This window comes from Hemicordylus capensis, chromosome 8 (genome assembly GCF_027244095.1).
Source record: "Hemicordylus capensis ecotype Gifberg chromosome 8, rHemCap1.1.pri, whole genome shotgun sequence".
Classification (NCBI taxonomy): domain Eukaryota; kingdom Metazoa; phylum Chordata; class Lepidosauria; order Squamata; family Cordylidae; genus Hemicordylus; species Hemicordylus capensis.
Genome location: NC_069664.1, coordinates 9069892 through 9094873, shown reverse-complemented (window position 1 = coordinate 9094873; position 24982 = coordinate 9069892). Strand labels below are relative to the sequence as shown.

Genomic DNA, 24982 nt, shown 5'->3' with positions numbered 1-24982 from the left:
AGACTTTCAGCGTGTTCTCATGCTTTTCTTGTCCTGACCATAGGCTCTGCGGTGGCCAAATGTGCAGTGGTGTTTTCAAAGCTTTAAAAGGTTTTCAAAACACAAAAACTACTATAAAACTTGATCGATGTTGTCAGAGGAATGGACATGACGACTGGCAGGAATGTCCTACAAAGATTACTCCATGGAGAGAGTACTACGATTTATTCATTGTTATCCTAAACTAGGGATGTGCAAACAGGCCTCTGCATGGCCTAAGTCACGATGCCATGCAGAGGCCCATTGTGCATGCACGGCAGCCTCCAAAATGGCCGCCATCAGGGGCAAGGCCCGGAAATGGCGAAAGAACGCCCAAACCAGGCAATTTTTGCCACAAGAAAGGGCAACTGGGGGAGGGAGGAACCTCTGCAGACCCACCCCCGCAGCTTCAGAGAAGCCCCCCGGAGGAGGTAATTATGAATTTATTTATTTTTTTAAAATGTAATTGCCTCATAATCCCCCCCCCCACCGAACCCAGGGGGGTTTGGTAAGGGGACAAAACTGAACTGGCCCAGTCTTGTTTGGGTCCGCTTCAGACTCAAACTGAACCAGGCCAGCCGGTTTTGTGCACACCCCTATCCTAAACCTCAACCCAGCCCTTTGCTTTCTGCAAAAATCACTGCAATTTTACCCTGATGGTTTGGCGGTGTGGATAAAGAAGGGGTGGCGGCAGCACAGAGACAGCTGTGAGTGCAATGTTAACCTCATTTCTGCAATTGTGTGTCGGCTGCGGCTGTTTGCGGCTGCAGCAGGCACACTCGAGGAGAGGGGAGGGGGGATCCCAAAAATGCAACGCATACTCCGGGGGGCAGAGCTTCACCCAACCCCCAGAGCTGCCAGGTGAGCTGTGGCTGGACACGGGAACGCCGAAGTCACCGCTACTGCTCGTCTGAGTGGGTGATCCGTCCACCCGAGGAGGGATGTGTGATCGTCACCGGGGAGAGCGGGTCAAGCCCGCTCTCCCCACTGAACCCCTTTCGGCTCTGCACACTGATCATGTGTAGAGCCTTAATGGCTCATTATTGAATGTCTGCTAAATTTCGGTAAGCCTATCTGAGATCGCAGAGAAATCCTGACGTCACAGGACAAGCTCCACAGGGGTCTTCATTTAACTTGCATTGGAACGATCCTGAGAATCAGCCTGAATAGGGATTAAGTTCAATTGAAATTGAAATCAATGCAACAAGTTAGGCATAATTAACTTCAGTCTTGCTGCTTTCAGTGGGAAACGAAGTGTCCTTCTAAGCCAGTTTCCTTGGAAGTAAGTGGTCCATTGTCTCCAGTTGGGTTTACTGCCTATCAAATATGTTTAGGATTCTAGCATTGTATCAAGGCTATGTTTTATACATGGAGCATACCCTTTGATATTAGACCTTACTAGAACGTTTAGCATCTATCAAGTATCCCTTTCCATTGTTGAATATTTTACCCAGCTTTCCTCTAGCTGCTCATCTCTGGCTTTAGGGTATCTCATCTATAAACAGAGGAGCCGAAGAAATGGTACATCTAACTCCCCTTGTTACAAGACACAGGTTTTTCTAAAGCTTCTGGAAAGGGGGCGGGGGGGGGGACATTACTGCATATTACAAAATAAATCCGGTTGAGACACTGCAAATCCCCACATGGTCTGGGATGCATTTCAAATGACTAAGCCGGCAGGGGGTGGATAATCAAATATGTCTCTACAAAGAAATAAAGTGTACAACAGAGACTATCAAGCAACTGAGGGTAGGGACAAGGCATATTCAGGAGAGTGCCTGAAAAATAAACAGAAGCATCTCAAACTCATTATCGCCTGCCGTTTGCAGGAGGCTGAGTCCTTGATGTAGGGAGGATTTGCCAGGAGATGGCTGGAAACTGCTGGGGGGGAGGTGCGAGATGAGCGGGGAGAACTGTGGATGTTTGGAATTAAACAACCAGACCATCAGCTCTTCGAATGTCCCATCAGTAGGTCCCCAAGATCAAAGAGGAGGAGGAATTAACAAGAGATCAGAAATGTCGATTGGGAATGAATGCATCTCTACATAGGAAGCTGGCTTATACACCGAGTCAGACCATTGGTCCATGTGGCTCAATAGTGTGTACACCAGGCCTGCTCAACTTAGGCCCCCCAGCTGTTTTTGAACCACAACTCCCATAAACCCCAGCCACAGTGGCCAATAGCCAGGGATTATGGGAGTTGTAGGCCAACATCTGCAGGAGGGCTGAAGTTGAGCGGTCCTGGTGTACACTGACTGGCAGCATGTCTCTAAGGTTCCAGAGAGGAGTCTTTCCGAGCCCTACCTGGAGATGCTGCCAGGGAGTGAACCCGGGACCTTATGCATACAAAGCAGATGCTCTACCACTGAGCTTGCCATTTGGTTGCTTAGGAATGTAGGAAGCTGCCTTATACTGAGTCCGACCATTAGTCTGTCTAGCTCAGTATTCCACACTGACTGGCAGCAACTCTCCAAGGTTTCAGGCAGGACTCTTTTCCATCCCTACCTGGAGATACCAGGAATTGAACCTGGGACCTTCTAAATGCATGATTCTATGATGTCATTCTATGATGTCAAAAACTGTTCTACCCAGGTTTGGGAGCTGTGTGTGCTCCCAATTTTCAGTTGTGTGGAAGCAAGGTAGGAGGAAAACCTGGATAGCTTTTCTTCTTACATTGCTTCTACACAGTCACTTCTACCCAGGTATCCCTCCTACCTCGCTTCCACTCAACCGAAATTTGGAAGCATACACGGCTCCCAAACCTGGATAGAACACAGTTTTTGATTGTGTGAATGACAACAACAACAACAAATATTTATATACCGCTTTTCAACAAAAGTTTCCAAAGCGGTTTACATAGACCTATTTCACTTTCTTGTAAACTAAGAAGGAGAGGGGGAAACCATAACAGACATGATTTTAAATTGAGACAATACTTTTACACTGCAACAAATGAATGTTTTCTTGCCCAATGAAAACCGTTTCCCTTTTGGTTATTTGGGGGCATTATTTTAATGAGTGTTTCAGAAAAATTACAGAGAGAAGGTCCACATTCGTGCAGTCCGTGCCCCATTTCTATCTGGCATTCCCTCATTCTTAAAAGCCTCTTTGCAGCCATAATTGAATGCATCTTTCAGCACCACTTTGTGTTTTAAAATAACTCTCTTGCCTAGTAATGGTGATGTTGTCATGCAGCCAATCAGATTTGGCTATACGATGACATCAAAGATGGCAAACACAGCTGATTCCAAGTGAGGGCAATGGGTGCTTTTGGAAGCAGTGCCCACACTCTGAATATGCTTGCTTGTTATCAGTGATGTCTCATTGCCAAAACTGGTTGGCTACATCATGTCAGTGTGTTACTAGGAGAAGGGGTGATTTTTAAAACAAAAGAAGAATGTCAAGGCTGCTGCCAATCAATCATAAAACTTGGGCATATGCAGGGGGGGGAAGTAATCTTTGGGGAGTCTTTTTGGAAAAATATTTGTTCTTCCGAAAACTTATTTTGGAACATTCACTGGAGAGTATTCAGTTCACCCATAATGCCGTTAATTCTCTCAGTGGGGAGCTTCATATGAACACCTAGGAACATTGGAAGCTGCTTTATGCCAAGTTAGACCATTGGTCCAGCTAGATCAGTGCAAGGGCGCTCCTAGGCAAAGCTGGTGCCTGGACTTCCCTTGCCACAACCCCCCCCCCCCCGTGAGCCCCCCCCCAGCCATGAGAGCCCCCTGCATTTGTGGGGGCTCCTGTCACCACCCCACACCCAACCTGCCGCTGCCCCATCGTGCCAAACCGTGGTTTATTTATTTATTTATTTAACATATTTTAATACCGCCCCAAATTTATGTCTCTGGGCGGTTTACAACAAGATAAAAACAAAAAACATTAATTAAAAACAAAAACCGTAAATCTAAAAACAAGACATTTAAAACACAATTTAAAAATTTTAAAACAATATTCTAAAAACAACATTAAAACAATCAAAATAATTTCACTTTAGTTACTTTACTTTAGCTTCCCTTAGAGAGAGCCTTCTTCAGTATGATCCCATCACTTGTTGAGGTCATCTGGAGAGGTCTATCTCCAGTTACCACCGGTACGTCTGATGGCGACTCCTTTTCTACAGCTGCTCCTGGTCTGTGGACTGCGCTCCCGGCAGATATCCGCAGTTTAGGCTCGCTGTCGGCCTTTAAGAGAGCCCTAAAAACTTATTTGTTTGGCCTGGCCTTCCAAGGCTTGTAAAGTGTTGTCGGGGTTTTTTTGAGTATTTTAATTGCTTTTAAATGGTTTTAATTGTTTTTGAATTGTTTTTATATTTCTTTTAGCATTGTGTTTTGAATGTTGTATTTTTAGGTCTTTTACAAGTTGTTGTACGCTGCCCTTAGCCTCTGGATGGGGCGGTATAAATAAATAAATAAATAAATAAATGGGGGGGGTGAACCGAGCAGGCCTCCCCCTGCTCCGTGGCATGGGCCTGCCTGTCCTTGCAAACTGAGGCTCTCCTTCCTGCTCAGGTGCACTGGAGTGCCTCACAGCTTGCAAGGCCCAGCAGGCCCAGCGTCCACTCCGGCCACCACCGCCATGGGGCAGGGGGATGCCTGCTCGGCTCACCCCCCCCACCCCACCACAACCCACATATTGGTGGCAAAGGTAAACTAATTAAAGTAAGACAACCACGGTTTAGTGCGGTGGGGCGGCCACGGTGTGGTGGCAAGAGGCCCCACGGAGCACCCCTGGACCTTGGAGGCCACGGGCCCGGGAAGGTCCGGGAATTAGAGCGCCTCTGGCTCAGTGTTGTCTGCTTTGACTGGCAGCCGCTCTCGGGGGTTTCAGGCAAGAGTCGTTCCCATCTCTACCTGGAGATGCTGCCAGGAATTGAACCTGGGACCTTCTGCATGCAAAGCAGATAGTCTGTCACTGAGCTGTGGCGGCATCCACCTGTAGGTACTCACACAATACAGAAGAAGGTCACTGGAGGATGGAGGGAGTGTGTGTGCCGAACAGGCCCCCCTAGATTCTCCCCACTTCCTCCAGAGGAAATAGGTTCCATAAAAGGAGAAGGAACTTGATAAGTAGCCATGGAACCAGAGATGGGCAGGTTCAAATGCCTCACCTGTCGGGAGCCCATGGTCCCCACTGTCCTCTGGTTACCCTCTTCCCTACTTTTAAAGTATTGACAGACAGTTGTGTGAAGCCACCATGTCTTGATCTCTTTTATGACTCTTACTGAGCAGGAAAACAGTAGAGAGAAACAGAACTGTCTGCATGTTAAAGCTCCTGTTTAATTATTCATTGCAGCAGGGAAGAAATTCTTACTTCTAAAATCTGCAGAGATTTGACCGAGGATGTCATGTTACCTGTAGAAACGTTCAGTTTAGGAGCAATTCTGCAACCTGGTTTTTGCATCCACTTCCCTCCGAGATGCCCAGAGGCACTTTGCCTTGCAATTCACGGATTGGTAGAATAAACATAAGCCCCAAAGATCCCTGGGACAGACCAGACAAACCTTTAATTAAAGATGTGTGTGTGTCTGTGTGTGTGTTAAATAAATGAATACCTTCCCTGTCTCTTGAACACAACAAGCACAATCCTGCCAAAGTTTAGCACTCTTAAGCCCAATGGGAATCAGAAGAGCTTGGGTTTAGCTGGAATATGATACATACATTGAGGGCTCTCACACACAGCCTAACCCAAGCTAGGGAAGCCTAGCCTGGGTTAGGCGGCGTGTGGGAACCACCGGGATTGGGCCTGATCCTGGTGGGGCAGTGCCACCTAGCCCAGCTTTGTAGCCTGGCTTTTAGCCTGGTTTAAAGGTGCCAGCACGCCTCTAACCCAGCTCCCTGATTGTGTAAGAGCTCGGGCTGCTTCTGGCCTGGCCGACACAGAGACGGGTGCCTAGAGTGCCCATCTCCTGGGGGAATTCCCCAGTGCACTGTGCTCAGCACGCGGTGCATTGTGGGATGCCCAGAGGCTGGGATGCGTCATCCCGGCCTCCGGAGCTGCACACTGTTTAGCAAAGTGCTGCTCATCTGGGAGCATGGTCCATGCTCCCAGCAACATATCTGTGCTCGACTGGGGGGAAGGTAAGAATTGTGCCACCTTCCCCACCCAGTCATGTAAATAGCGTGTGTGTGTGTGTGTGTGTGTGTGTGTGTGTGTTGTAAATTAAGAAATTTGGCCCTGCTTTGTGAATCTTTTGCTGAACAAAGAGCATTTAGGACTGACAGAAGGAAGTACTTTTTCAAACAATGCATAATTAATCTATGGAATTCTCTGGAACCTAGGAAGCTGCTTTATACCGAGTCAGACCCTTGGTCCATCTAGCTCAGTACTGTCTACACAGACTGGCAGCGGCTTCTCCAAGGTTGCAGGCAGGAGTCTCTCTCAGCCCTATCTTGGAGATGCTGCCAGGGAGGGAACTTGGAACCTTCTGTGTCCAAACACACAGGCCCTTTCCCCAGAGTGGCCTCATCCCCTAAGGGGGATATCCAGGGCTCACATGGAGTGTCCCATTCAAATGCAAACCAGAGCAGATCCTGCTTTACAAGCAGGGCTTTTTTTAAAGTTGCCCCGGGACTCTGGAAAGTGCTTCCTAATGAAATTAGAGTTTCCCCTTCTCTGGCTGTTTTTAAGAAGGACCTAAAAACATACCTGTTTAGTCCAGCTTTTAGTTTATAGTTTTAAAGCTTCGGTTTTAGAGTTTAAATTGCATTTTAGTTTGTTTTAATTATGTCAGTGTTTTAATTGCCTTTATATTGTGAAGTGCCCAGGGAAATTTTTGTATGGGGCGGTATATAAATGTACTAAATAAATAATAAATAAAGACCCTGCTTTTTACAAGACCAGTTCTCCTCCCTTAGACCAGCTCTGTCCCTTGTGCTTGACCAATGAGCTTCAGCTGCCCAGCTGAGAGCAGGTAACCCTTAAAATGCTTGGATTCCAAGTAATTTAGGGCCCTGAAGTCAATAATCAGCACCTTAATTGTACCTGGAAATGGATTGGCACTCAAGGCAGTGAGCCTTGACACACAGCAGCACTAACCCAGGTTCATGGTAGACTAACTTGGGTTAGCTGCTCATGTAGATGGGGGGCAAGCTCCCAATCTCAGGCTAGCCAAAAGCTGTTAACCCTGATAATAAACCCAGGTCTTAACCCAGGTTACCACAAACCAGGTACCTGGGTGTGGTTATCATATATCCACTTCCCGCACTGTTTTAAGGTTTTAGCAGCTGCCCACCATGTTTTCCAGAGAGACCTGTGGCTGCCAGGGCCATGATCAGGGAATGCGCCACTCTGTGCAGCCCTCTCTATGATTGTTGGTTCATACTGGCATGAATGGGTCTTGCCCGGCCTCTACCATTGCACAGGCAAGCATGTGGCTGTAACATGCTGAGGTTTTTCCCTTCTCCTGGCAGTGCAGTGCATTGTGGGAAGCCCCACCTGATCCTTGGGTTGATTTCCGTGCTCCTTGTTCACTGCTGCCATGAGCATGATTGAGTGGGGTTTGGTTTGCGGAGCCAGCAGTAGCTCTGGTCATCTGTCCCATCGCTGTCCTTACTTGGGTTAGGCTCCTCACAAACCCCCAATGACTGTGTGTTGAAGCTCAAGGTCTTTAAAATAGGAGTACCATGAGTGCTGCCGGCAGCACCATTTGAAGGATCGTGTATGGCAAATTTCAGTCAGATTGGATCAAGGGGACTTATTTTAGATCAGGGGTTCCCAACCAGTGTTACCCCAGATGCAGCTGAACTACAACTCCCATCATCCCCAACCACAATAAATTATAGCTGAGGGAAATGGGAGTTGTAGTTCAGCAATATTTGGAGTGCCACAGGTTGGGAACTTCTATTTTAGAGGACATTTAAATGGGCATGCTAGATTAAGGAGCATGGACTCCGGCCACAAACATGTTAACTGGTGCCGATGTGGTCATTTGATTACGTGCATTTGCTACATACTGATGCCAAGTGGGAGGAGAGTTGTTCTTGCTTATTCATTCATTCATTTCCTTCCAAAAATGTCTCCGGGCGCTTTACATTAAAACAAAAAGGTAAATGCTTGCTCTTGTGGTAGCAAGCATGAATTGTCCCCATTGCTAAGCAGGGTCTGCCCCTGGTTTGCATTTGAATGGAAGACTCTGTGTGAGCACTTTTAAGATAAGGGATGGGGCCACTCTGGGAAGAGCATCTGCTTGTTTGCGTGCTGAAGGTTCCAAGTTCCCTCCCTGGCATCACTTCTTTCCAGTTACCCAGAAAAGCTTTAAGGATTCCAGATTAGGAACATAGGAAGCTGCCATGTACCGAGTCAGACCATAGATCCATCTAGCTCAGTATTGTCTACACAGACTGGCAACAGCTTCTCCAAGGTTGCAGGTGCGAATCTCTCTCAGCCCTATCTTGGAGAAGCCAGTTAGGGAACTTGGAACCTCAGAGGCTCTTCCCAGAGCGGCTCCATCCCCTAAGGGGAATCTCTTCCAGTGCTCACACTTCTAGTCTCCCATTCATATGCAACCAGGGTGGACCCTGCTTAGCTAAGGGGACAAGTCATGCTTGCTACCACAAGACCAGCTCTCCTGGTCAACACTACTCTTGGCAGAAAAGCAGGGTATACATATAATTAACAGATACCATAGCTGCCAACTGCCCCATTTTACCTGGGACAGCCACATTTTTAAAGGGATTCCCAGCCTCCTGGATAGGCCCACCAAAATCCCGTTTTCGCCGCCACTCCTCCTCCCCGGTCCCTCTGGCTGGGCTCCTCCTTCTTCCTCCAGCAGCTACATGTGCGGATCTCGTCGGAAGTCTCATGAGCATCCCAAGTCCTCTCTTGCGAGACTTCCAACAAGATCCACAAATGGAGTCAGAGGAAGATGGAGGAGGAGGAGGAGAAGGCAGTCTTTGGCACTGTGGCAAGGCCACCACAAATGAGGAGTCCAGCAGCAGCAGCAGCAGAAGCAGCCGCCATCTACTCCCTTCACAGTTTGGTTTCTGCAGGTCAGTGAGAAGGATTCCTTCAGGGGGTGGGGATGCTCTTTTTAAAGTTTTAAAGCATTCTGGTGTAAAAAGCAATGTGTTCAGCTAATTTTAAGTGGCGGGACTGCCCAGGCAAAATGTAGAATCTGCAGGTCAGTGGGAAGTATCTTATTTAGAGTTTCTTCTAAAAATAAAAAAATAAAAAAAATAAACAATAAAAACATTTTTGGAAGGGCGTTATATAAATCAGATAAGTAAATAAATAAACCTTCCCCTGAGCATGTCTGGTGTGAAAAGTAGTGCATTCAGCTAATTTAAGAGGCAGAACTGAATCTCTGCGTGTCACTTCTGTTTAAATATTTGCAGCAGCAATTGTGGTTAATGCCTCTCTTTTCACGAAAACTTTGCAATATTCATGGTTCCTCTGGCATGATATAATGGTGTCATACAATGATATAATGTGATATACGTTTCAAGGCCACAATGAAGTTCAGATAACAGCACAACCAGGGACTAAAGACAGAAGGGAATAAAAAGGTCTTGCTTATTCCCAACCGGCATGACTGCATTCCATTACTGATTTGATTTTTATTGTTATCTGCTTATTTAATTATCTCTATTGTCAGGTGCTCTAAAGACTAAATAGCTGGTGCAAAGCCAGGAAACAAATGTCCTCTGAGACCCTGCTTGCTACACTTTGTTTAATCTGCAGGTGCTTTCACAATACCTAATTGTGCTGTGCATATCTCAGTGGGTCTTCAAAAAATAAATTTGCCAGACTTGCATGCGTGCACATGTGTGCACGCACACATGTGTATGTGTGTGTATACATGCCTGCTCAATGGGGAGGGGGGTGCATTAATTCCTGCCCAGCTGTGGAGGGGGAGGAAAAATGTCTCTCTTTCTCATTCTGAAATGTTGGCAGGCATAAAACACATGAAAGGAAATACCATTCTGTGTCTTATATTACTAGTATCTCATTGTCACAGGTATTCTCAGTCATGTTTAAAAAACAACATGGCATCCAATTTGGACATCTGTGTACTCTGACTGAATAAGAGGAAAGCAATGAAAAATTGTTTCAGAGACAAAAACATTAAGCAATTTCTCGGTTGAGGCTGGGCTTCTACTTGTGTCCCCCGCCCCCACGTCACAATACAATGTTTTTCTTCTGTAAGTGAGTGAATACCTTGATGGAACATAAGAACATTCAAAAAGCCCGGTTGGATCAGGCCCAAGGCCCATCTAGTCCAGCATCCTGTTTCCCACAGTGTCCCACCAGATTAGAGTTGCCATGACCCCCGGAATTTTGAGTTTCACCCAAATTTTAAGCATCTCACCCATATTGCTTAGGCCACCCAGAGTGTCCCAGATTCCTGCTTTCATTTAAAACAAACAAACAAACAAACAAAAACAACCCTAAGCTCTAGCCCTTGTAGAAGCAGAGTTATGGAGCAAAATGTGCAGTCACTATTCTGCTCAAAAATTATTTTCAAGCCAATTTACATAATCTACAAATTAGGCACCCGGATTTTGAAAGCCAGAATATGGCAACCCTACACCAGATGCCTCTGAGAAGCCCAAAGGCAAGAGCTGAGGGCATGCCCTCTCTCCTGCTGTTGCTCCCCTGCAACTGATAATGAGAGGTATTGTGCCTCTGAGGCTAGAAGTGGCCCATAGTCACCAGACTAGTAGCCATGGATAGACCTGTCCTGCATGAATTTGTCTAAGCCCCTTTTAAAGCCATCCGAGCAAGTGGCCATCACCACATCCCATGGCAGAGAATTCCATAGACGAATTATATGCTGCATGAAAAAGTACTTCTTTTTGTTAGTCCTAAATTTTCCGTGCCCTCGGTTTCATGGGATGACCCCTGGTTCTAGAGGTGTGAGAGGGGGAGAAAAATCTTTCTCTCTGCACTCTCTCTAAAGTAAAGTAAAGTGTGCTGTTGAGTCGGTGGCGACTCGTGGCGACCACAGAGCCCTGTGGTTGTCCTTGGCAGAATACAGGAGGGGTTGACCATGGCCATCTCCCGCGCAGTCTGAGATGATGCCTTTCAGCATCTTCCTATATTGCTTCTGCCCAATATAGGTGTCTCCCATAGTCTGGGAAACATACCAGTGGGGATTCTAACCGGCAGCTCCTTGCTTGACAATCAAGTCACTTCCCCGCTGCGCCATTAGGGGGCTTGCACTCTCTCTACTTCATGCATAATTTTATAAGCCTCTATCATGTCTCCCTGTAGTCGCCTCTTTTCCAAACGAAAAGAGGGCAGCTGCTGTAGCTTTGCCTCATAAGTAAGGTGCTCCAGGCCCCTGACAATCGTGGTTGCCCTCTTCTGCCCCCAAAACGTGTGTGTTTGTCACTAATAACATTGTAGAGAGCAGTCACCTCCCCATCCCAGGGGTCAGTTCAGAAATAGATTTTATTAACAAGAATGCGGCAGAGGAACATAGGAAGCTGCCTTCTGTTGAGTCAGACTGTAGGTCCATCAAGCTCAATATTGTCTACTGCACTGACTGGCAGCAGCTCTCCAAGGTTTCCGGCAGGAGTTTATCCCAGCCCTAGGGAGTTAATCTGGGACTTTCTGCACACAAAGCAGAAGCCCTACCACTGAGCAGACAGCACTGACATGTAGTCTCCCGTCCAAATGCAAACCAGAGCAGACCCTGCTTAGCAAAAGGGACAATTCACGCTCACTCCCGCAAGGTCAGCTGGTGCAACTTCCTTGTCATGGGACCAAATAATCCTGGAAGGCTCGTCAGCTGCCCAGTCGATACATGATGTTTTGTTCCTTTCGAAACGCTCTCAAAATGCAGCAGGGCATGACTTATGAATAATACCTTCCACTAAGCCGCAGAGATTTTATTTGGACCTTAACTTGTGAATCACGGAAAAGCAAGCAGGACAGAAAACCTGTGATTTCATTTTCCCACCAGCAGAGGTGAGAAATTACTTTAACACCAGTGTTTTCTGTAAAGGAAGGTGTTCGTGTTGGCATTAGGAGGGATAGGGAAAAGAAGGAGGTGGGGGCTGAGGTGATACAGCAGCCCTGATGGTTGCAAAATGAGGCTAATGGATTTTGAACAATCAAGTACGTGTGTGTGCGTGTATGCATGCACAGAGCTGTGATTTTGAGGAATAAGCCTTGATTTTGAGGAATGAGCTATTCTCTTCTTTTCAAGATCGTCACCAGGTCCTGGCAGTGACCTTGAAATGAGTGCGGGTGGAGCATCTGTTTTACCTGCAGAAGGTCAAGTTCAGTCCCTAGCTGGGAAAGACCTCTGCCTGTAACCCCGGAGCAGCAGGGGTAGGCTTTTGTTGTTAAACTACATCTCCCATCACCCCCAGCCACGGTTTATTGTGCCCGGGGATGATGGGAGATATAGTTCAGCAACAGCTAGAGAGCCAAGATCAGGGAATCCATGTAGACGAAGGCTTCCCCAGCTGTTTTTGGACTACAACTCCCATCATTGTAGCTGAGGGTGTTAGACGTTGTCTAACCACTTCTGAGATCCCAAGGTTGGGAACCCCACAACAGTAAAGTTGTGCAGTTGCGTCGGTGTCGACTCCTGGCGCCCACAGAGCCCTGTGGTTGTCTTTGGTAGAATACAGGAGGGGTTGACCATTGCCTCCTCCCGCAGAGTCTGAGATTATGCCTTTCAGCATCTTCCTATATCGCTGCTGCCTGATAGAGGCATTTCCCATAGTATGGGAAACAGCAGGGATTCGAACTGGCAACCTCTGGCTCGCTAGTCAAGTTACTTCCCCGCTGCGCCATTAGGTGGTGGTCTGATTTTAAATAAGGCAGCTTCCTATGAGGTTTTTGGTTGTTTGTTTGTTTTTTGTGGGGTGGGGGTCAGGGACTGTAGCTCAGTGGGTTGCATGCAGATGGTCCCAGGTTCATTCCCTGGCATCTCCAGGTAAAAGGATCTCAGGGGGAGGACAGGAGAGTTCCCTGGACAGACCTACTGCTAGTCAAAATTATTACTAGGGCAAAAGCATAGCGTAGTGCTTAGAGTGTTGGACTAGGACCAGGAGGATCTGAGTTCGAATCTCCATTCAATCATGAAACTCACTGAGTGACTCTGGACCAGTCATGTATCTCTCAACCGAACTTACCTCACAGGGTTCTTGTGAGGAAAAAAAATAACCATGTACACCACTCTTGAGTTCCTTGGAGGAAGAACAGGATATAAATGTAATGAATGAATGAATGAATGAATGAATGAATGAATGAAGCAAGCCTTCTACTCTTGTTTGGGAGCTGTGTGCTCCCCATATTTGATTGTGTGTTAGATCAAAGCAAGATCAGAGGTGGGGAGCTTGCTCATCTGTCTAGCCTCTGCTTCATAGAAGGGCTTTTCCTCCCACCTCATTCCAAAGCTGGGGACAGAATCTGGGCCGGGAGTCCAATGCAGCCAGGGCTTGACTGCAGTGTTCCCTCTAACAGGGATTCCCCGATGTTGCTGACTACAGCTCCCAGAACCCCCAAGTAAAAGCCATTGCAGCTGGGGATTCTTGGAGTTGTAGTCAACAACATCTGGGGATCCCTGTTAGAGGGAACACTGCTTGACTGACCGGCAAGCTCCCTGCCTCCCACCTTGCTTTGATCTAACATTTTGGTTTCAACCAAGTGGAGCTTCTCCCACCCTAGTAACGGCTGTGATGACAGCCATATAGACTCAGTGCTCTGACCTGAGATAAGGCAAGTCCATACGTTTACTAGAAGCATCCCATGGAATACAGCACATGCTGCATACAGAGAGTCCCGAGTTTAGTTCCCAACTTCCCCAGATTTTTTTTTTTTTTAAACACTCTCTGAGGATTAGGAAAGACTCTACTGGAGAGCTCCTGATAGTCAGATTAGCCCAGATAATACTGGGCTAGACGCATGAGTGGTTTGAATCCGTATAAGGCAGTTTCCTATGTTCTGGTGCAAAAGGTGGCACCACCAGGCCTACCACTGCTCAGGGGTACATAGAACATAGGAAGCTGCCATGTACTGTGTCAGACCATAGGTCCATCTCGCTCAGTATTGTCTTCACAGACTGGCAGCGGCTTCTCCAAGATTGCAGGCAGGAGTCTCTCTCAGCCCTAGCTTGGAGATGCTGCCAGGGAGGGAACTTGAAACCTTCTGCTCTTCCCAGAGCGGCTCCATCCCCTAAGGGGAATATCTTCCAGGGCTCACACTTCTAATCTCCCATTCATATGCAACCAGGGCAGACCCTGCTTAGCTAAGGGGACAAGTCATGCTTGCTACCACAAGACCAGCTCTCTTCCCTGTAGTGAGGGGAGAGAGGGCCCATGTTCACATAGTAAACATGGGCGGCCTTCCCACTTGCAGTGTTGCCCCCATGTGTTGTGTGCACTTGCATGTGCAAAGAGTCCCTACTCACTCCCCGCCTCTCCCTTCCAGCTGGCTGGGTGCCCGCCCACTAGGGGTGTGCACAGAAGTGGCTGGTCTGGTTTGGTTGACCTAAACCAGACCAGACTAGTTCGGTCCGGCGAACCGGTCCCCATGAACCCCTCTAATTTGGTTTGGCCGGGGGTGGTGGTTCTGTGAACATTATTTTTAAAATATTTTCTTTTTACTTACCCCCTTTTGGACAGTTGTTGGAGGCTGCCGGGGGGTCCGCGGACGTTCCCCCTCCCTCCACTGGCCTCCCTTTATGCTGTCACCGGCCATTCACCGCCGCCACCAGGCCACGCAGAGGCCAATTGCGCAGTCGTGGCCTCCAAAATGGCCACTGCACTGGAGGGGGAAGGCCCAAACGGCTGGTGGTGGCATAAAGGGAGGCCAACAGGGGGAGGGGGAACCTCCGCAGACACCCCCACCGCCTCCAACAAAGGGGGTAAGTAAAAAATAAATAAATTTTATTTTAAAATAATTTTTAAAAATCCACGAACCCCCCCAAACAGTTGGGGGGTGTTTGGTCTGGGGTTGGACCGAACAGGGAATGGTTCGGTTCGACCCCAAACGGACAAGCCGTTCGACGTCAAACCTGTTTGCACATCCCTGCCGCCCACCACGGCTGGTGCTCCCTCCACCACCTGCCAGCTGGCTCCCAAGCCCTCTCTCCTCCCATCAGCCTATCAGGAGGGTGGAAGGGGGTTGGTCCTGGGAGCCGGGAGAGGAGCTGAAGGAGGTGGCTGGCAGCAGCGGTGGTGGCGGCGGCAGCAGAGGCACTCTAATCCCTGCACCTTGCAGCCCCAATCCGTGGCCTCAAAGGTCGGGGGGGGGCTCCCGCAGCCACCCCGCACCTAGCCCTTCGGCACCCACCACGCCAACCCTACGGGTCTTTTTAAAATTTCAGTTGCCGTGTGGTCGAGGGGGGTGGCTGCTGGGCCAAGCAGTCCTCCCCCCCCAGCGGTGGTGGCTGGTGTGGGCCTGTGTTGGACTGTGCCTGGGCTTGCAATGACCTCTCTCAACTGCGCAGGTGCGCCTCACAGTTAGCAAGAGACACTGGGCCGAACAGACAGGCCTAGCGTCGCTCCGGCTACTGCCACTGGTGAGGGGTGGGGAGAAGGACTGCTCCGCTCACCCCCCTTAGCCACACAGCGGCTGAAAAATTTTTTTTTTAAGAACCTGTAGGTTTGGCGCAGCAAGAGGCCCCCCAAAGTGGGTTTCAGGGGGCCGCACGGCGGGGGCGGTCCAGGCCTTGAAATTACCTAGGTGCGCCCCTGGGTGGCGGCAGGTTGCCGGAGGCAGCATTGGCAGGAGCCCTGGACATTGGGAGTGAGGAGCTTGGTGGCTCCTCCCGGATGCTCAGCGGCTCCTGGATGTGATGGATATCAGTCAGTCAGTCATGTTTATTTACGGTCATAGACCAAAATGGATGTGATGGATACTTTGAACCCGTCTGCCTTATTGGAGCTCCACCTCTTCCACTGCTGTGACAGTGATATTGCAGCACCGGGGTGGGACAAACACCCCTCTCCTCACATGAAATCAAATAAATAAATGAATGAATAAATAAATAAATAAAATGTAGCAAAGCAGCTGGTTCTGACCCTCAGTGCCTAGACAGCCTTCCGTCCTCGCCCACAGCATCTGGAGCTTCAATAGGCCACCAAGGAACTCAGCAGTCCGTGAAGAAAGCACTTTGGAGGGCCTCTTGTGAAAGGCCTTACATAAGCCCAAAGTGTTGTTATTGTTCTGCAAGGAATGTCTAGTTTTCCAACAGAAAGGTTTTGTGTACTGAGCAAATGCCCTATTTTCTGGCCCAGATCATTCTGTTACCAGGGGAAGAAAAGGACAGCTACAGAGAAGGAGTTATCAGAGTTTTAAAAAAATGAGATCTGCAGTGTCAGAATTAATCAGCACATCTGAAGAAACTTTTAGCAATAACACCATGTTCACTCCAGGCCCGATCCTCTGCCAAAGGTATTAAAGAAGATTTGTGGTGCAATATTGTCTATCAAGGAAACACACTGCTGTGTGAAAATATGCCACAATGTGCCAGTGGCCCATGCCAGGGTGTGTGGTGCTGCGTGGGGGTGGTAGTCAGAAATAGCAGCACTACACACCTCAGCATGGGTCACTGTAGTATTAAGGCATACTAGCTGGGCCAGGCACTCCCCCCATCCCGTCGGCATGTCTGACTTCCTAGATGACCGGCTGCTCCTCCCCACCGCTCACACACGCTTTCTGAAAAGCCGGCCCACCACCTCCTCCTGCCCACTCCCGGTAGCAGCCTCCTCCTCCTCCCGCCGGCCAGGCCGAGTCGTCCCACCTCCTCCCGACGGCTGGGCCACCCGCCGCCACCCCCGCCTCCAGCCGACCAGCTGCCACCGCCATTTTCTCATTGTCCCTGTTGGTATCCCCCAGGCAGCTGCTCGCAAACTCTCGTGAGAGTTGCCACACATGGGATTGGCGACAGGTACGTTTAAGAGTATTATATAGATAGATAGATGATTTTCACACCTCAGTCTGTTTTCTCGAGAAGATGAGTAATTAGTCCCGTTTAGCTGCTGCTCAGCTACAGCCACATTGAACTATTGGGTATTGATGGGTTGGTCTCATTTGCAACTTCTGTAATCTTTACAGAAAAGCAATGGGAATGTTGTGCTGGGCACAGAAAAGCCCTGCAGAAACTATTAAGTTTTCTCAACACATTTTGAAGGGATGTTCTTTGCTGCCTACACAAACTGACAAGATTCTCCATGTCCCTGTGACTTCTCTTGCCCAGTTAGCAATGCTCCTGCTTACGTCTAATCCTTACTTTAAGACATCTATTTAAACAAAATCTGTTTTAAAAGCAAGTATTGCAATCAGGAATATGCATATGAAGTGGCTTTTTGCAAATTTGCCTCATTTATTCTTAGCTCTGTCAAGTTGCCTGACTTAATTTGCTTATACCTTTATCACATCATTCCTTCCAGAAATATTGATGTATGTCACCCCATTGACCCCAGCAGAGAGAAACCTTGGGGCATTTCCTTAAAATAAGATAGCCGTGGTTAAATTGGCTCATATGGCAAGCAGAAAATCCAATCCCATCCTCACTTTCCCAGGCAGTAACTGTGCCCAGCTTTACCCAAGTGAAAAACTCTCTACTCTCCCTGTCTGATTTTCTTTTGGCCAAATCACACATTCGGTGAATAGGACGACTACGACTGATATTTATATACCGCTTTTCGGCAAAAGTTCCCAAAGCGGTTTACATAGAAATAAATAAATAAAATAAAATAAGAAAGATGGCTCCCTGCCCCGAAAGGGTTCACAATCTAAAAAAGAAACATAAGATAGATACCAGCAGCAACAGCCACTAGGCAGATCGATGCTGTGCTGGGGATGGAGAGGGCCAGTTGCTCTCCCCCTGCTAAAGATAAGAGAATCGCCACTTTTAAAAGGCGGCATCTTTGCTCAGTTAGCAAGGGATATCATTAAGCCTGCCGTTAGGACTGAGAGGCTTTATTTTCTCTAAATAAATAACAGCAAGGTCGTACTCCCTTGGATTGGGATATGGTGTGTGAGGAAGTAGCTTTCTGCTTTTGCAGTCAGCTGCTACTTGACCTGAGATGGAATCTCCCATTGCTGCTATGGAGACTTCCCTCCTAGAGTAATCTGGGCGAATCCGGATGGGGAACAGGACAGGGGCAACGTCCTGCTGCTGGCCCATGCTGCTGTGGGGGAGCTCCGGCGGGGCTTAGAGGAGCTGCCACCGTGCCACCACCACTACACAAGCTGGTGAGGTGCCCTCTCACTGCCACTGCCACCCCCCTCCCCCAGCCACACACAGAACATTTTTAAAGAATTCCCCCACCAGATTCCCCTTTACAAGCATAGCCATCAAACTGGGTCGACCCGGTTCGACCGAATGGACCAGACGTCCGACCGGTTCAATCAAAGCGGCTCGCAGACCAGCAGTTTGGTTCGGATTTGGTTCGGATTTGAACCAAAACACCGGAACTGGTTCCGTGCACACCGCTAGGGTAGGCAAAGTATGGCTCTCTAGATGTTGCCGAACTACAACTCCCATCAGCCTCAGCCACAGTTTATTACAGCTGGGGATGATGGGAGTTGTAGTTCGGCAACTTTTGGAGAATAGCAGATTGCCTACCCCTGTTGTGGGGAATGTCCTAAAACAGAACTGTGTTGACATTTGCCTGGGAATACAGCTATCCAAGAAGGGCATTGGTGTGTGTCTGGAAATAGATTGGCATTTCCACACTTTCCAGTCATCTGCCAAGGAATAGCGACACTTGCATTGAGTTGACTATCAGCATTCACTTGTGTGTATCTCCTGAGGATTTCAACATTTACAGAATTAGTCTGGGACTATTTCACTGCATTTCAGACAATGACTGTAACATATGTTAAGCTGATAATGACTGAACAACCATCTGTCCTAGTGATAGGGAAACAAAACCTAATGTGGTATGTACTGGGCCTGATCCAGCCACAGTTCAACAAAAGTCCCGTTAATTCCAAAGGGGAGATTTAAGGATGGGCTTAACTCTCTCATTAACATCAATGAAACTTAAAAGTGCTTAATATTGGACAGATTGTATCCATTATGTAACCTTTTTCTACAAACCGGTGTTGGTATAGACAAGCAAGATCAAGTTTCAAACCCCTTGTCAGACACAGACCTCATAACCTTGAGCAGGTATCTGAACCTCAGACTGTACAATAGAAGTACTAGCAACCTACCTTATAGGGCTGTTGTGACAGTAAACCTAACATAAATTATCGGAATGCTTTCTGCACTAGAAATGTGCCACACACGTATTAGGTGGCAATAGCATTCTGTCCTGATGTTCTCCTGTATCAGGGCTCCACAGCTTCCGTCCTCCAGCTGGACTACAACTCCCATCATCCCTGACTATTGGCCACTGTGGCTAGGGATGATAGGAGTTGTAGTCCAAAAGCTGGAGCATCAAAGTTGTGCAGCCCTGCCCTAGATACATATAAAACTGAGTCAATATGAAATTCCACCAAACAAAAATTCAGAAATTCAAAGATTCAGAAATTCCACCAAACAAAATTAAGTTGCAGGATGGTGCACATCTCATCTTCTAAATGATTAGACATTTGTCTAAGGGACATAGACAAATTCATGGAGGACAGGTCTATCAATGGCTACTAGTCTGGTGGCTATAGGCCACCCCCAGCCTCAGAGGCACGATGCCTCTCAATACCAGTTGCGGGGGAGCAACAGCAGAAGAGAGGGCCTGCCCTCACCTCTTGCCTGTGGGGCTTCTCAGAGGCATCTAGAAGGCCACTGTGGGAAACACGATGCTGGACTAGAGAGGCCTGGGCCTGATCCAACGGGGCTATTCTTATGTTCTTACATTTTCTGCTTTTGCCTCTGGTATTCAATTTTGAGGCATATTTTCAAAGAATTTTATCTTTTGAGTAATGTGAAACAATATTAAGTCACAATTAGACAAATTTAATACACCTGTATTTCTTCTTATTCCATCATCATCATCAGTGTTCATGATACCTTAAGTTACATAGGAAAAACCATGCAGGTTTCTGCCCCAATGAGCTTACAATCTAAAACATACATTGTTTTTGTTAGCCCAATTCTGGGTGTTGGTAGCATCTTCCGCTAAAAGAAGGATTAGGTAGAAGGTGATGAGAAGGACCTCTCTCCACTGAAACCTCAGAGAGGCACTGCCAGGCAGAGTAGTAGTACTGGGCTCAATAGACCACTGACCCAGAAAAAGACAGCTTCATAGAATCAAAACCTGCTTTCTCTGCCTTTTCCACTGTAGTCTAAAAATCCAAATACCTCCACCCATAGTACTCCTAGGTGGGAATAATGGTGGGCAAAAACTCTAAGAGAATTTTATTTATTTATTTATTTATTTATTTATTTTAAAAAGACAAATAAATGACAAAAAGAATTTTTTTTAAAAAAAGACAAATAAATAAATAAAAAGGAGAATTCGCCTGGGAATTTTTTCACTCTCGTATGAAGCATTTTCTCAGGGTAAGATGATTGCAAACTGCGTTTGTACCATTGTGATGAAACAGTATGGCTAGATAATTTTCTTGGGTTTTCTTCACAGGTCTGAAACGCAGCTATACGTGTAACATCTGTAACGTCACTCTAAACTCAATAGAACAGTATCACGCACACCTGAAAGGCTCCAAACATCAAACCAAGTGAGTCCTTCTCTTTGTTGATGAGTTAGTTATCATGGGTGAGGGAGTAAGAGTGGGGTATAAGATCAAAAGTTTGGCCTAGTCTACACATACAGCAAAATGGTGTACGAGTGGTGTACGAGTGTACATATGTCTGTATACTCGTACATGTGTTTGTATGAATGACTGTACCTGTGTTCATTTGAAAAATGAGCCTGGATATAGGCCCTTCAAATGCATGGTTGTGATAGGAAGTGTACTGTTGTGCTGCATCTGCATTCAACTAAACATATGAATGACTATACCTGTGTACACTGTGCATTCGTACAGGTGTTGAACATAACATGTGACCCGGTTTGGGCCTATTTGAACCTCTTGAGGAGACCAAGGCTTTCTCTTCCTTCTGTCACATTTCTCCTGGTGATTTGTGCTATGCATTTGGCTTTGCGTAAGACAAAATGAAGAGAGAAACTTGCCACAGTGTTTTGGGATTTCCATTCTAAATTATAGAGTTGGCACAAAATATCAGAAAATGAAGCTTGAAGCGAGTTACTGTCAATGCAAAACGTCTGAGAATTTTGAAGAGAAAACAAATGAGTCTATAGAATAAGGCAGGTGAAATTTCTCAAGGAGTTTCTGTCCATCCTTAACGCTGGAGTCACGTGGCAGGAGAAAGATCCAGATACAGAGGCTATTCACACGATGGGGAGAAATCCGCTAGCCCAATTTCACCCCATCGTGTGAACCACCAGGCTCGGCTGCGAGCCCAGTGGTTCCTGGGCGGGTAACCTGCCTAACTATCCCTGCCCTAAAACCAGGTTTGCAGAGTGAGCGCTTCGCAAACCTGGTTTTAAAGATCGTAAGTAGACCCCTCGGAGGGGAGGCAAAAATCTGCCTCCCGGTTCCAGGGGTCTCCCCAGTATGCGCTGCGCGCTCTTGCAGGGCATAATGGAGCGTCCGGGGGCCGCACAGCCCCTAAGCTCCCCAGACCCTGCCGGCTCTGTCACGGAGCCAGCAATCGTGTGGGCGGCCGATCTGGCTGCCCAGGGCTCCCGCTTTGCTCGTGTGCAGGAAGAGCGGGCTTAGCCCGCTCTCCCCACTCACCCTTCCAAACCAGGTCTCACTGATCGTGAGACCCGGCTCACTGTCTGTTGAATGGACACACGGGATGGGGCTGTGGCTCAGTGGTAGGGCATCTGTCTGCATGCAGAAGGTCCCAGTTTCATATGCTTGTAGCATCTCCAGGTAGGGCTGGGAAAGACACCGACCTGAAATCTTGGAGTGCCTTGTCAATCAAAGTAGACAATACTAAGTTAGGACCAAAGATCTGATTCACTGAGGTCATTCACACAATCAAAAACTGTGTTCAACCTGGGTTTGGGAGCTGTGTGTGCTCCCAATTTTCGGTTGTGTGGAAGCAAGGTTAAAGGAAAACCTGGGTAGAACTGATTGTGTGGAAACAAGGTAGGAGGAAAACCTGGGTATCTTTTCCTCCTACCTTGCTTCCACACAATCATGTCTTCCCAGATTTTCCTCAATATGAGAACACATTCATAGTGCAATTAATACTGCAAGTCAATTTAGAACTCTCAGGAACAAAGTAAGATTTTTCCCAAGAGCTGTTCAAAAATGCTCAAAATGGATGGTCTGAAAAGGAAGTCCTAAAATCCAAGAAGGGCTGGTTTCAGAAAACAGAAAGCCCTCTTTATTTGCAGGGGTGCCGTTGCTATTATTATTTGCGAAACTGCAAATAAATATACTTTAACCCTGTGGGATTGGGGGAGTTTGGATCCTAAGCACACGTGTGCTAAAAATGTGCTAAACATCACCACAAAAAGTGGGAGGAGAAATACTCAGAAGGTATAACGAGGGTCTTCTATAGGTGGAGATGTGGCCATGATTTGGGGGGTTGGGTGAGGTTTTTCTTAATTGATCCTCAGGTCCACCTCTGTTCAAGTCAAGCCATCTTGCCTTGAAATTTCTTTGTCTCCTGCGAAGGAAAGCATGAAATGTACTTACAATCTTCCCCTTTTGCTTGCTCACAAAGAAATAATCTTTCTTTTCTTCGCCATGTTCTCTCTCTTTGCTTTGCAATTTCTTCTGCGCACTGCATTATTCTTGGCATCTTTGAATACGAAAACTCTTGACTCGGGACTGGGACCTTTCGTTTGCTTTTTTTAAAAAAAACACTGCTTTGGTCTTCAAATAATGCAAATGATTTTTCTCAAGGCCTTTTTATGTCTCCTGGGCTGAAGACACAGGCCCTGTTTTATTAAGGGGAAGGAGACCTTTGCTCCAAAGGGATTTGCAAAATGAGAACCTGGCAGTGCATGTGGACAGGCTGAATTATATGAAATGGCAGATATTATGATGGGAAAACGGCCTGATTAGATTCTAGCTTCACAGACTATGTTTGCATAGCCAGTTGATGCAAATCCATATCTGGATACAAATTCACACACCACCCAACCAAATTCACATCTGAGAATACATATTTTATTTGTTTGTCTATTCATCCATTCATTCCTTTATTTAAAAAAATCTTGCATTTCCATCCCAGTTATGGATGCCCAGAGCAGGTAACAACCATAGAAATAAAACAATAAAAACATGAGCAAATATCCACAGTGGAAGCAAGCCACTGCTAACTGCCAAGGGGCATCTCCTAGGAACATAGGAAGTGTTCTTCTACTGATAGGGTTGCCATATTCTGGTTCTCCAAATCCAGATGCCTAATTTGGATATTATGTAAATTGGTGTGCAAATAATTTGCATGAGCAAATTAGCAGCTGTGCTTTCCAGTTGACTTGTATTTGCTCTGGATATCCACCAACAAGATACCAAAAAGAGAGGAGAGCTGGTCTTGTGGTAGCAAGCATGACTTGTCCCCTTAGCTAAGCAGGATCTGCCCTGGTTGCATATAAATGGGAGACTAGAAATGTGAGCACTGTAAGATGTTCCCCTCAGGGGATGGAGCTGCTCTGGGAACTGCAGAAGGTTCCAAGTTCCCTCCCTGGCAGCATGTCCAAGATAGGGCTTAGAGAGATTCCTGCCTGCAACCTTAGAGAAGCCACTGCCAGTCTATGTAGACAATATTGAGCTAGATGGACCAATTGTTTGACTAATTATATGGCAGCTTCCTATGTTCCTAACAATAGTTGGGGAAGATATATTTGACTGACCATTTTCCTTGACATATTAACAGCAGCAAGAAAGAAAAAAATGCATTAATTAAGGCTGCAATTCTGTACACACTTATTTGAGAGAAGATCTGATTGAAACCAATGTTGCTTACTTCTAAGTAGGCATGCATTGGATGTAAAGCCCAGAAAGTCCTTAAACATTACAATACACAGCCTGGTAGGCATGTACTGATTCACATCAAAAGCAAGCTATCCTCTCAACTGCCTGATAGAGATCCCCTGCTGAGAACAAACAAGGCAACATTCCTCAGGGGATTCCTGTACTTGTGTAAGTGAAACCCTCCCAGCTAGCCTCTTGTGCTCCTCCTCTCTTAATCCAAGTCCAGTGGTTGAGCAGAATAGTGACTGCACGTTTTGCTCCATAACTCCGCTTCTACAAGGGCTAGAGCTTACCTTACCTTAAATGAAAGGTGAACTCCGGGTGAATCCAGGTGGGCTAAGCGATCGGGGTGAGATGCTTAATGTCTGGGTGATACCCGGATTTCCGGGGGACATGGCAGCACTATCTGCTGAGTCAGATCATTGTTCCACCTAAATCAGTATTGTCTACACTGACTGGTAGCGGCTCTATAACCTCTCAGGAAGAGTGATATCCTTTTTAGCACTGCCTGGAGATGCTAGGAATTGAACCTGGGACCTTCTGCATACCAAATGGATGCTCTAACTCTGAGCTACAGCCTTTTGAAGTAGTCGCTGTTTTACGTTTATCAGGGAGCGAGCGACGGTCCCTGTTCGACCCCAGCACAATGTCCCTCTGGTGGCTGTTGCTGGGGGTTTCCCTGGGGTTTCTTTGTAGACTGTTAGCCCTTTGGGGGCATAAAACTCTTTCTCATTCCTTTTGCTGCGTAAACTGCTTTGGGAATGTTTTGTTTCTTTGCTTCTGCAAAGGGAAAGCTTGCCTCACTAACACAAATAAATGTGTTAAATACAAATACATTTTGGAGTTATTTGAGAGTGTTAGTCGCCGACAGCTCAGACCCCATCAGTAGAGGCGCTCTTACCCCCGGACTTTGGGGCCCCAGCCCATGGCCTCCAAGGGCCCAGGGGGGGGGCCTCCTGCCGCCAGACCTTGGGGCCCCAGCCCGTGGCCTCCAAAGGCCCAGCGGGGCACCTGCCGCCACCACGAGCCCCCCCCCCGCCGTCACAAGCCCTCCTTCCCACCACCGCTACAAGGCCGAACTGCC

The 24982-nt window shown here is 47.3% G+C and overlaps 1 protein-coding gene across 2 annotated transcripts in view; it reads left to right on the top strand.

Moving 5' to 3' along the window:
* The window catches only part of ZMAT4 (zinc finger matrin-type 4), a 180379-nt gene that overhangs the window by 139481 nt on the left and 15916 nt on the right, over positions 1 to 24982 (top strand). For both annotated transcript variants that reach the window (XR_008310949.1, XM_053268932.1), the window contains exon 6: positions 20520 to 20616. Coding sequence is in view for 1 of the 2 variants with exons in the window: in XM_053268932.1 (XP_053124907.1) it covers positions 20520 to 20616 (97 nt within the window). In the remaining variant the exon portion in view is untranslated. The remainder of the gene's footprint in view (positions 1 to 20519; positions 20617 to 24982) is intronic.